The 13,337-nt window shown below is 38.5% G+C and overlaps 1 protein-coding gene across 4 annotated transcripts in view; it reads left to right on the top strand.

The window, feature by feature from the left end:
• The window catches only part of C2CD3 (C2 domain containing 3 centriole elongation regulator), a 132,205-nt gene that overhangs the window by 47,712 nt on the left and 71,156 nt on the right, over window positions 1–13,337 (top strand). For all 4 annotated transcript variants that reach the window (XM_057316704.1, XM_026518082.4, XM_026518083.4 and 1 more), the window contains 6 exons: window positions 1,147–1,641; window positions 4,113–4,264; window positions 6,080–6,326; window positions 9,052–9,232; window positions 10,667–10,850; window positions 11,934–12,106. In XM_057316704.1, coding sequence (XP_057172687.1) covers window positions 1,147–1,641; window positions 4,113–4,264; window positions 6,080–6,326; window positions 9,052–9,232; window positions 10,667–10,850; window positions 11,934–12,106 — 1,432 coding nt within the window. The remainder of the gene's footprint in view (window positions 1–1,146; window positions 1,642–4,112; window positions 4,265–6,079; window positions 6,327–9,051; window positions 9,233–10,666; window positions 10,851–11,933; window positions 12,107–13,337) is intronic.

Consider the following 13,337-nt stretch of genomic DNA (forward strand, 5'->3'; position numbering starts at 1 on the left):
ATAGATTGCTGTCCATATTCAATAGCATGAAGGAACCTCGCTGTGGGTTTTAAATAAAGGGAACAGCAAGTCCCCTTTATCCCTAATGACTTCAAACTTAGAGAAAAATTGCAAAAATAGCACAAAGAACTCACATACCCTATACCTAGACTCACCGATTACTAACATTTGTCACATTTGCTTTATAATTATCTACCTCCTGTCTCTCCCTTTCTCACTCTTTTTTTCTTATCTCCCTCTGCATTCCCCCCGCACACACCCACACACAATTTTTTTCTGTACTATTTGAGAATATGTTATAGACATCATACATCTTTCCCCCCTAAATTCTTATATTTCCTAAGAACAAGGACATGATCATACACAACACTGTACAGTTATAAAAATCAATGTAACCTTGATAATGTCCACAGTCCATATGCAGATTTCACCAATTGTGCCGATATGTCCACATATAGAATTTTTTTTTCCTGTTCGGGATTATCTGTTACATTTTTCATCTCTCTTTAATCTCGTTTAGTCTGGAACAGTTTTACAACCCTTCTTTGTCTTTTAGTACTTTGATATTTTTAAAAAATAAGGCCTGTTATTTTGTAGACTGTCCTCCATTGGGGTTTACCTGAATCACTTATCACTATAATGATTGTAAGATGATGATTTTCTAACTCCTCCCTTCCTTATGTTTTTCTTAATTGCATTCTGCTATACAGAAGAGTTGTCCATTCTCCCATATTTATTTATGTTGGTATAGACTCATGGATTTTTACATTATTCAGTAGGTTATAATCCATTACTGTTATTCATTTTAATGCTCGAATTGTCCCAGATTTGGCCAATGTGAGCTCCTTTGATTGAATTCTGTATTCTTTCTCCTTTCGATATGTCCCCATCCTTTTCTGAGCACTTCCTTATTTTTCAGCACAAGATGATGTTCCACATTCATCTTATAGTATTGATAAATCATCTGTCTAGCTTTTCTTAATCCTGATAAGGTAATGTACATGCAGTCTATTAGTGTTCTTACTATTATGGTATTTGAGAATGAGTTAATTATTTTCTAACAATCTGATTTGCCTCTAGCTCCAAAATTCTGATTCTGATTCCAGAAGACATACTTGCTAAGTCTCTTCCTCTTGTGTTTTATAGGTAACCATAGAGCTTGTTATAGATAACAAGGATTTCACTGGTGTGAATACTAAATTAAGTAGCAGCACCCAACATAGCCCACCTTGTGCCCTTACAAGTCCAGATAAGACACTATCAGAACCCGGTCAATATGTCAACTGTAACAAAAATCCAGAGAACCTAAATCAAATTCACAAAGAAGCTGCAAAGAAAGTGCAAAATTTGGTGCTCCCCAGCCCAAAGTCACCAAGCCCTGTTGCACCAAATCCTTCAAACTTCACGGCTGTGCCAGCCTCTCACAATTTAGCAAATCAGACAAATGAGTCAACAAAAGAGACTGCTTTGCTGTTGCATGTGCTGTTGATGGTGCCAGATGGGAAAGATTTCGTTACTGGAGAATCTGACAAACAACCACCGTGCAACATTTATTTAAATTGCAAACTTTTCAGCACAGAAGAAGTCACCAGATCTGTCACCGCATGGGGCACAACACAACCAGTCTTTAACTTTTTTCAGGTAACTTTATATATATCTTAACCTTCCATATCCATTAGGGATGTATGTTTCTCAAATCATAATTCCATTATAAAAGAAACCTAGAATGTTCAGACTGGGAGAGACCTTTGTAATTATCTGCCATGCAGATCCATTCCCACTGTGGGATTGAAAGAGGGAAAAGACATCTTCAACATTTTAAAACTTGTGTCTTCATTTCCTTCTGTCATTAGTTGATATGGTTTCCCATTGTTTCTTTTGCCTGAGTTCTGAATTCTATTCCTTTCTGCTTCCTCTAGAACTAAACTTTCCCCTCTCTTTTCTGTATCTCCAAACTCTTCTTTTAACTCTAGTTAACTTTTTTATATATTTTTTTCTCTCCTTTATTCCTCTACTTATTTCAGTACTTATCTTGCTTGATTTCTCTGTAAGATTTGATGCTATTGCTTAAATTGTTTCCTTTCTTGATTTTCATAACTCCACTCTCTTATTTTCTTCCTGAATCAGCAACTGTTCTTTTTCGGTCTGTGGGCCAGTAGGAAAAGAGTGGTGACCACAGCACTTCTTTCTCCCTTTCTCTTACCTTTGATTATTGGTGCTCCTGTTCATTGCTCCTTGGCACTCTTCCAAACCAACCCTCTTTTACCTGGGTCACTACTTCTGTTCCCATAGCTTTCGCTATTATTTTTTTGAAGATAACTTCCAAATCCATACCTCCATGTAGGCCAGACATTTCTGATCAGGTTTCTGATCTCTCTGTATAACTACTGGCCATCATCCCCAGGTGTCCCAAAAGCACTTGACACTGGCTTAGACCTAATGCACTGCCTGACATATCAGAGGTATTCAATAAAGATGTCTAAATGAAAAAAGGAATTCAAATGTGTACAGATCTGAATTTATTATTCCTTCCAGATCTGTTCCACCTCCTCCTTATCTGCCCTAATTCATACTGTAATCTACTTAGAAACCCAAGCAGACCCTGAAAGGTAGCCTTGACTCTGTTATACAATTATTCACCAAATCCAGTAGAAGCTGCCAACTTAATTATCTCCAGAACACATCTTCTTACCTCAACTCAATTGCCAGTGCATTCATTCAGGCCCTCTTTCTCATTCCAGATAGCCTTCAGTCTGTTTCTGGTCTTTCCCTGTCCGTTCCTTTTTGTACCAGTAGGAATGATCTTTCTAAAACATTAATCTCAATATTTTCCTCCGCGGCTTTAAACTTTTCAGTGATTCCCTGTCGCTTTCAGGATAGAGTCCAGATGTTTAGTGTGGACTACAAGACCCTTTAAGAACTGACTGTCTTCCCTTCAGAACTCTTCCCTTCACGCTAGATAGCGCAGCTGTGTCCAGCTACTTGAGGTTTTGTAAACGTTCTCTTTCCCTACCGCTGTGTCTTTACACGTGCTTTTCCTTCTGCCTTGCATTTCCTTCTCAGCCTTCATGACTCCTATTAGGCAGAGCTTTTTATGCTTAACTTCTGCTTATCCTTAAGAATTTAGGGTTACTTTCTGCCAGCAGCTTTCTCTGAAATCTCCCTATTTGTAGTTAGGTCACTATGTTTCACATTTTTTAATGGTTTCACAGAACAGAAATGTGCTCAGGTACCTTATATAACTGGATGGATACAAAAGTAGGTCTGTTCAGGGTCTCCGCTCCTGTGGTGTCTTCCTCTCATCCTGCCATACATCATTTCTGGTTTCACCCTTTTTCCTTTCATGTTTTCTATTGGTTTCATCCTGGGGCTTATCTCTCCTCTGCTGATGCAGTTATGCTACAGCTTGGTCCCTTCAAATTGGTGGGCCCTTGATTCTACCATTAATTTAGCTGACTGTCTCTTGGCTGCAGCTCTCTCCTTCTCTTCGTGACTTCCCTTTCTTTTTCAGCTACCAGTTGACGGACCAGTTCTTGAATAATTTTACACTGAAAATCCAATTGAACAGTTGGCTTGTTATTTACCAACATCGGTTGGGCAGAGCTTTTTGCACTAGGCCATACCATCTAACTAGTGGATTGGCTGCCCTTTGATTAGGTGCTCAACCCTTGTATAGTCAGTAGCCATCTTTCTTTCAAAAACGTTTGGGGGGTGGGAGGGGCAGGAAAAAAAAAACCTGTCTCAGCAGGAGTTCACAAATGGGTCATTTTCCTTAGAAAGGCTTGAATAAGGGGATGAGGCATGGGCAGGCAGTGACTGACATGTCTAACAACCTTCTCTGTGTCCTCAAAGCCCCGTCTCTATGAGCTTTGTCGTCAGAGAACTCATACCGTTTTGTATTTGGCCTTTCTGTGTTGGTCACTTAAACCAGACAGGCTTCTCTTGAGGCACAGAGTGGGTTTTATTTTAATGTCTTCAGCTCCTAGCACTGTGCATGGCTTTCAGTTCAAATTGGGCTTTGTTAGTACTTGTTGAATAAGAGCATAAATTAATCCTTTGTCTCAGGTGTGGGTTTTTGTTTTCTTTTGTTTTTTGATTGCTCCTCTCCCCAGGTCATTCCTGTCTCTCTGTCTTCCAAATACCTGGAAAGGCTGAAGAACAATGTGATGGTAATTGAAACATGGAACAAGGTGCGGAGCCCAGGACAGGACAAGTTGCTCGGGCTGGTGAAACTCCCCCTCCATCAGTTTTACATGTCATTCAAGTAAATAGGATCTTTTGGAGTATTCTTTACTTTACGTCTTTATCTTTGTATGGACTGAAGAGGAATTCTTTTGGCTTGCAAAAATGACTAGCCCAATAATACCTTGGAGGACTTTTCTCAATTTCACCACAGTTGCTGCACTTTCTCCTATGTTAGGACAGTTTTACAGATACTGCTTACCATATTTCAGGCCCTATGCTAAGAACCTTACATACATCAAGCCATTTAATCCTCACAACAGTTTTCTAAGGCAGGTAATTTTTATTTCCCCTATTTTGCAGATGAGTTAACAAAGGCACAGAGGATTCAAATAACTTGTCATATATTTTGTAAGTAGGAGAAGCAGGGTTAGAACCCAGAGAGTTCTACTGCTTCACCAAGAAGCTCTACTGCCAAAGGTTATCACCTCACAAAACTAATGGTTTAGTTCTCTGTCACAAAAACATCAGTACTGTTTACTTCAGCTGTTTGCAAGATTTCTATACTGAGTGCTGTCTTTTGGCCCTTCACATTTGATCACAGTGCACCACTTCTCACTGTGAGCATCCCAGTGCGGTACTGATTTATCTGAAGGTTATTTCTGTCCTCACTACAGACTGTTCATTTTTTGTTTTGGTTCAAGGTACTGATTTTTAGTTATTTTAGCACTGACTTCTTTCCTAACAGCCTTCTTACTGCTCTGTGTTCTAAATGCTGTTGTTTTACATTTTACAGAGAGCCCTTTCGTGGCCACTGTTTCACGTGAGCCTTTCTATAACCCCAGGAAGTATTACCATTATCCCCTTTTTACAAATGAGGAAACTTATCCTTTGACTTGCAGAAGTCAGCCAATCTGGCTTTCTTTTTATCATGTGTAAAATGAGGGTGATGATAGATCCCATGTCTCCCTTATGGCACAATTGTGACAATCCAGTGAGAAAATAAGTGGGTAAGCCTTCTGTGAACAGTGAAATACTTATGATGGTAACACTGGAAAGCATGGTCAGGCTAAGGAGTGCTGCTGAAATCGTGCCACTGTCAGCTGTAGGCTTTTTTCCCCCTTTTTAGTTGTGATATTAGTGTGGTCTGGTACTTCCCTTCCCTTCTCATTTCATTAGACCCCATTCTTCGCTGAAAGAGCGTAAAACAATAGTAGCCACTGGTTACTGAGTACTTTTATGTGCTAAATATTATAGTTGGTATTTTACGTTTGTTATCTCAGCAAATCCTAATAACTGCCCTTGATGGAAGTTTTATTACCTACATTTTACAGAAGAGGAAACAGGCTTTAGAAAGGTTAAATTGATCACTTAGAGTCATTCACAAGTACGTAGCAGAGCTAAGGTTCAGCATGGTATAATGAAGAACATTTGGACTTTTTCTCATCTGTTAATAGTAGATAATACCAACTTTTGCAGTGTTAGAAGGATTATAGATGGCAGATATTATTGGTAATATTATCCAAATCTTATCTGCCAGACTGCAAAGACCATGCTTTTTCAAGTTGACCACACTGCCTCCCTGTAAAGTCATGCAGTTCAGCAAGCCTGTGCTGAGACAGTGCTCAGTCCCAGATGCTGGGCTTGGGGTCATGGTGATAACAGACATAAATCAGACATTCTCTGCTTTCAGATTGCTACATTTGGAACTTAACTGCCTGGTAATATTTATTTGACGAGCTATGGTGGAATCATATATTTTTTCAAACCAATATTTTCTAGTTGTAGACCCATTTTTAACAAACCGAGAAGATAAACCAAGTAGAAAATGCAGCAGCCAACTCTGTGACATGATCAATGGTTGTTATTTGCTCATTCGCAACTTCTCTCCCTTTAGAGATCCCAAAATTTCTCGCCTGCTGCTTGATGCTCAGTACCCAGTTGTTGCTGTTGACAGCTACATGCCTGTGATTGATGTGTTCTCAGGCCACCAAAATGGGAGTCTTCGCGTCTTTTTAGCCATGGGTTCTTCAGATCAGATAATGGCTCTACAAAGATTAAAGAATGAAGAAGGAACACTTCCTCCTTTCCACCCTAGGCCAGCGCATTTTCTGGACCAGCCATCTATAGCATCTGTTAATATGGTAGTGATTAAACACTTGATTATTTACAAAAACCATAATCTCATTTTAAGGTGTATAACATGATTCTTTAATATACATAACATTGTGAAAGGATTACCATGGCCGAAGGCTTTTAAAGGCTTTTAACGTCGCTTCACCTATTTATTTATTTTTTTTATGTGTGAAGTGAGAGCACTTAAGATCTATTAGTACATTTTAAGTGTCATCATCTCATTTTATCTTGCTTGTTTTAATGAAACCATTGCCCCAGATCCTTATTTCAGTAGTGAAAAGGAACATATTTGTACTCCAGTGCATGCTGTAGATCCAAGGAATTATTTGTTTCGTGGTTTAAATGTATATCTGCCCCTCTGAACTTTTTGAATTTATAAAGAAACTCTAATTGGACAACCACATCCTAATCCTCTTATTTACTAAATTGATTGCCTTTTTAAAAATTAGGGTGAACCTGAGACTGCATTTTAAAAGGTCTTAATTAAAAAAAAGATAATGGGGGGGGGAATAGGGGTGGGAGGTTGACAATGATCCCAAATGTAAGCCCGCAAAATCTTATTCTGTTTCTTAACCAAATCCACATTGGAGAGTTATAATGAAGTTCCTTGCTTTTCTAACAGTAAATTCTAAAGAGTAATTTGTTTTGTACAGTGATGTACAACTGAGAAAGCACACTGATTTACTTTTACGTGTTTATTTCCCTAATACTACATGAGAGGAACCATTGTCATTCACTTTTTAGGTGATGAAACAGAGTCGAAAGAAGTTATGTTATTTGTCCAGGGTCACATAGCTAAGAATGGGAGAATCAGAGTTTAGACACAAGCCTTCTTTTTTTTTTTTTTTTTTTTTTTAAGAGAGAGAGAGAGAGCATGCACAAGGAGGGAAAGGGCAGACGGGGAGGGAGAGAATCTCAAGCAGACTCCCCGAAGTGGAGCCCTACGCCGGGCTTGATCTCAGCCAAATCTCAGTCTCCACGTGATTTAAGTGTGTTATGTTTTTAAAACAATCTGAATGACAAATGTGATGTCCCTAACAGAGAGAGATTAGGAAAACGTCTATGAGTAAATTTTTGTTTATTTGTATATTATGAACTCCAAACACTAGTCTTTCTATTAGATACTAGTGTCTATTAATAGATAATAGTAGCTTTTTAAGTTTAAAAATGACAGAAAAATCAACAAAGAAAACTTATTTATAATATTCCCAAGTCTATTTAAGTGTTATATGGCCCTCACCTTGCAGTGTAGACTCAGATTTTGTTAAATTCCATACCAAAAGTTAGAAAATATTACTATGAACATAAAAGAACTCTTTGAAAGATTAGATATCTATACAGTTGTTTTTCTTCCTGCACTCATGTCCCTCATCCATTTCAGCATCTGCAGAACCGAATTATTAAATTACTCTAATACTGTATGGCCAAATTAAGCAGCTGCTGAGACTATGAGAGATTTTTTTTAACCCAAATTTTTCTTCTCTGGGGAATCAAATTGAAAGTTCTCTGTTTCCCTAAGGAAGGTTTTGGAGCAGATATTGCTGATATGTTTTTAGGATACAAAGCAAAGACCTTATATAATTTCTATTCCAAATTCATGGGATTAGTAGTTAGAATGTTAGACACATATAAATCATACAGTTTGACCCCTGAATCCTGAATTCCCTCTTTGAATATTCCCACTTATTAGTTGTCTCGTGTCTGTTGAAGGTGTATAGAGTAGAGGTAAAAAGGTTGGCTGTAGAGTCAGATTACCTAAATTCAAACCCTGGTTCCACTCTTGTTAGCTGTGCTGTTAAATTAGCTGCTACAAGTGAAGGGCTTAGTATAGTGCCTGGTTATAAGAAATAATAAAAACCTTAAATTAGTATAGGTTACCTTCAATAATGGTATGTTCTCAACCTCCCCTACTAGTCCTTACCATTAATGAATAATCTCAGTGTTATTCCCAACTTCATTAAAAATAGTAATTTGGGGCATCTGGCTAGCTCAGTCAGTAGAGTGTGCGACTCTTGATCTCAGGGTCATGAATTCGAGCCCTACATTGGGTGTGGAGCCTACTAAAAAAAATTAGTATATTAATACCTATTTGTTTCATGTATATATATTTTTGTTCTATTAGGATATTCTTAATGTATTCTGTTCTTAGTGTACTAAGAATCAGGAACCGATGTTGAATTTTATCAAATGCCTTTTTAGCATTTATTGAGATAGTCATGTTTTTTTCCTTTGTTTCATTAATGCAGTGAATTACGTTTATGGATTTCCTAATATTGACTTAGTCTCACAGTCCTAAGTAAATCCACCTTGATCTGATTACAGTGAGCAGTTGTAAGATTTATACACTATGAAAATTAAGTATCTGTTTTAGTATCAGCTAATTACACCTATTTCTTCATCTAGACTCAGATTTCATAGAGAAACAGGAATATTCTAAGAAAGTTTTTCTTTAGGGGCGCCTGGGTGGCGCAGTCATTAAGCGTCTGCCTTCAGCTCGGGGCGTGATCCCGGCGTTCTGGGATCGAGCCCCACATCAGGCTCCTCCGCTAGGAGCCTGCTTCTTCCTCTCCCACTCCCCCTGCTTGTGTTCCCTCTCTCGCTGGCTGTCTCTATCTCTATCGAATAAATAAATAAATCTTAAAATAAAAAAATTAAAAAAAAGAAAGTTTTTCTTTAAAACTCACCAGTAAAAAAAAACAAAAACCTCACCAGTATCTCTATTTCATTTAATAGGCAGAGGACCAAAGAAACGGATTGATGGAACATCACTTTGAGCTCCGTGTAGAGAAAGTTAAAGGGCTAGCCCCTCTTCAGGCAACAGTCTGGGGAGAAGCAGATTGTTATGTCCAGTACTACTTTCCAGTTCAAGACTCCCAATCCAGTGTGCTAAAAGGACCTGAGTTCCCTGAAAACGGTAGGTTTGGGAGGTTAGAGTTTATCATTCTTTCATTGGCTGTACTTAGAATTTTGCTTTTTCCTGAGTGAATTTTGTGTTCCTAAACGTTTCTAGTTTTAACCTGGATAGTACAGGAGATAGTTTAAGTTTTTATTTTTCTTATGTTATTTCTTGTAACTTTTTATTTTGATATGATTTTAAATTTACAGGAAATTTAACAAAAATGGTACAAAGAACCTCTATATACCCTTTACCTAGATCCATAAGTGATTTATATTTTGACCCATCTTATATCATTTACATGCCTACTCACTCTTATCTATACACATACAATTGATTCTCATTACTCACAGTAGTTATATTCTACATAACACAGCAATGTCAGGGACACTGAATTAGGGAATACTGAACCATTGCTCTTAGGGGAAATATGTACATATATATCTCACATAGATCATAATTGTAAATCCTAAAACAACGTGTTCTAGTAGATTTTACTTTCTTTATTTTACAAAAGAAAGAACAAAGTTCAGAAATGTTAAATGACTGTGGCTGCCCCAGTGACAATAACAAGGTTCACAGTCAGAACCCATCCAGCTGGCCCCAGAGCCAGATATTCTTGCGCTGCGCCACACTAGCCTTGACCGTCTCCATCATCTGATCATGTCTGAGAGCTAAAACAAGAAAGCAGAGTGTCACTTTGTTCAAGCTCAGCTGGGAATGATCAAGCCAGGTGACTCAGATGTTTTGCCATTCTCAGCATGTCCACAAATAACTGCAAAAGCACTGCCAGTATGGATTATTGGGGTTCAAATAAGGGACTTGTATCCAGAATATATAAAAAAAAAAACTCTGACAAATAATAATTAAAAAACAGTCCAATTAAAAAATGTTCAGAAGATCTGAATAGACATTTCTCCTAAGTTATACAAAGGCCAATAAGCACATGAAAAAATACTCAGCATCATTAGTCATTTGGGAATGAAAACAAAAAGCACCACAAGATACCACTTCTTTCCACCAAGATGACAATAATTAAAACCAAAAAACAAAAACAAAGAAGAGACTAACAGGTGTTGACAAGGGTGTAGAGAAATTGCAACCCATAGATACTGTCCAGCAACAAAGGGATCTCTTTTCTTCTGTATTATCATGGAACCTTTGGGGGACCATAGCTACTAGGGAAATGGACTTTGGTAGAAGTAATGTAGAAGATAAAGGTTCTGGTTCCAGGGCCATGACCTACTACTTCTAAGACCTTTGGGTGCACTATGTAACCTCAGTATGTCTGTATTCTGTCTGTTAAGTCGGAGTAATAATAGTTGCTTTGTTTTCCTCACAGGAGCATTGTAAGAATGAAATTGAATAATACTGGGTATTAACATACTGTTACTACATATTAAACACTAAATGTTGTGTTGGATTATTCTGAATTGCTCTTCTTTTCCAAAGGAATCTCTTTGAAGCCTTTCAGATCTGCAACCACACTCTGTGTTCCAGATCCCATCTTTAATAGTGAACACCGTCACTCTCTCCTGTTACCAACTGAAGTTCCAGTGCAAAGGCTTCTACTGAGTGCCTTCTCTGCACAGGGGCTTGTACCTGGAGGAGGAATCCAGTTTGAAATCTGGTGCAGGTACAATGTGAAACTGATTTTGTACCCAGAAAGGAAGTACACAGTCGTAGAGCATGCTTCCCTTGACAGCTTAGGTTGAATTGTAAGGAAGCTAAGCAATCCCTTCTACCCTATTTTATATCATCCGGCTTGTTAGTTAGTGACTCTTCTCCAGATTTTACTGAAATCTGTATTATTGGGCTCTTGAGAGCAGTTGTATCTCGTGCTTTTAACCACTTGTAACATGTGGAAGTGAAGTTCTATCAGTTTTAGTTCCTACTGCTCTTAAATATTCAGTCACCTGTTTTCTCCTGTTTACTGCCTTATTTGGTTCAGTCCCTCATGATGTCATGCCTAAATTACTGATAGCCTCCTGACGGGTCTCCCCACTTCTAAACTTATTTCTTATAATCCTTTCTTCCCAGAAAAGTACTCTTTCTACCAGAAGAGTACCCTTCGTAAAATATAAATCCCCTCATGTCACAGACTTGACGTGAATACAGATGCTCAGCCTCCGTTGCATCCCTACTCCCAAGAAACCAACAAAAATGACAAAGAGCGTATAGATGTAAAAGAAGACAGAGCATCCAGAACAGAACTAGGGAAGAGTACCATTCACTTGCCAGAAACTTTTCCTAAAATCAGTCAGGTGAATTTAGGTTTGATTTAAAACCGATATAAGAATGGAATATTTTGACAGGAGAAGGAAGTAGAATAGATACTAACGGATCTTTTAAATTTGGGGCACTTAGGCCGCAAGCCATAGAAGAGTTTGGAACTGCTCCACTTAGAACCACTTTTCCTGCCACAGGATGAATGCTCTCAAAAGTGGCTACTCCCAGAAGTCCAAGTCAGATGCAGATAACCAAACAAAAGCTTGTAGGAAGCTGGGCTTTGTTCTGAACACAGAGTATAATTTATGGAGTTCCTCCGCCACATGACGGGCAATAAATCCAGCCAGACACGACCACAACTGTATGCCACAAATACAGAACAGCCAGGCTCCAGAGATAACTTGATACCAAAAGCCGATCCCTTGGGCAAATTGAATCATTTATCCACCTAGTTCTTCCAACTGACAGCTTGTGCTTTTGCGGCTTACAGATACTATTATCCTAACGTGAGAGACCAGATGGTTGCCAAAGGAACCTTGCCATTATCAAGGATCTGTGCCATGGTAACCATGCAGCACCGTGAGGATGTGGGAATACAGACCTTCAATCTCCCTTTAACCCCCAGGCTTGAGAACAGGAAAGAACTGAGGAACCAGTCATCAGGTAATTGAAGACTGCTTTGTCTCTCCCTTTTGAAATCAGTATACGTAAATATCCCTTTTCTCTATAAATAGCAGCTCTTCATATTTTGAGAGACTTACCCTTTTAAGAATCTGATGAAAACTATGATCTACCTTCTCTTAGGAAAATGAACGTATGAGTTTATTGTATGCAAATGCTGTCTAATTTTAGAAAATGCGTATTTCCATGGACTGTCTGCATAAATGTTGCTTGTCTCATTTCACCTTTAACTTCAGCAAGCATTTAAGAAGCCTCACAGCATAAATCCTAAGTGTTATGTAGGTGTACTCAGAGAATTATTCCAGGGCAACATGAGCAGATGTGGGATTGGTAGAATACAGTTAGCACAGACGGGGAATTCACTGTAAGGGAGGAAGAGGTTAGGATTTAAAGTTGAAAGGGATTCATTAGAATTCGGAGTTTTGAGTTTCATCCTAATTGTTTCAGTAGGATGACCTACCCTCCAGGTATGTCATCAGATAACTAGAATTAGCCTCCTAAATCAAGTTACTGTGCTTGCTCGCTGGAGAATATCTGCCAATGAAAAAGGTTTTATGTTGCTATGATTAAGATTGAGTTGTTCCTCCTGATGGTCACTGATCAGCTCGTTCTGTTATTTCTGAAAGCTTTCTCTGAAATGCGGTAATAGGAAGGTGAATTTTTATGAAAGAATGTCATGTAAAGGGTGTTTCAGGTGGTGGTGGTAGAAGGGTGATAGAAATTTATGTGTGAAAACCTTTTAAAAGTTTAAGAAAGAAGAAAGGCTGGAGTCCATCTCAATTCTATAAAAATAACTGGGAGTTTAGGAACGCCTAGGTGGCTCAGTTGGTTAAGCGTATGCCTTCAGCTCGGGTCATGATCTTGGGTCATGATCTCAGGGTCCTGGGATCGATCCCTGCGTTGGGCTCGCTGCTCAGCGGGGAGCCTGCTTCTCTCCCTCTTCCTCTGCCACTCCCCTCACCCCACTCATTCTGTCTCTCTCTCAAACGAATAAATAAAAAATCTTTTTAAAAAAATAACTGGGAGTTTTAAAAAATCTGAAATTAAGTTCTGCCTCTGATAGTTGTGTGATCTTGGCAAGCAGTTCAGTCTCTGACATAGTTTCTTGGATGTCAAGTGAAAATAGTAACTTTTGTTCTGCCTTTATTAATCTTAAAGTACAATAATATGACGTGATTCTGGCCATAGACATTTTGTCTCACTGCTAATGCCC

The sequence above is a fragment of the Ursus arctos genome, unplaced genomic scaffold, assembly GCF_023065955.2.
Source record: "Ursus arctos isolate Adak ecotype North America unplaced genomic scaffold, UrsArc2.0 scaffold_22, whole genome shotgun sequence".
Lineage (NCBI taxonomy): Eukaryota > Metazoa > Chordata > Mammalia > Carnivora > Ursidae > Ursus > Ursus arctos.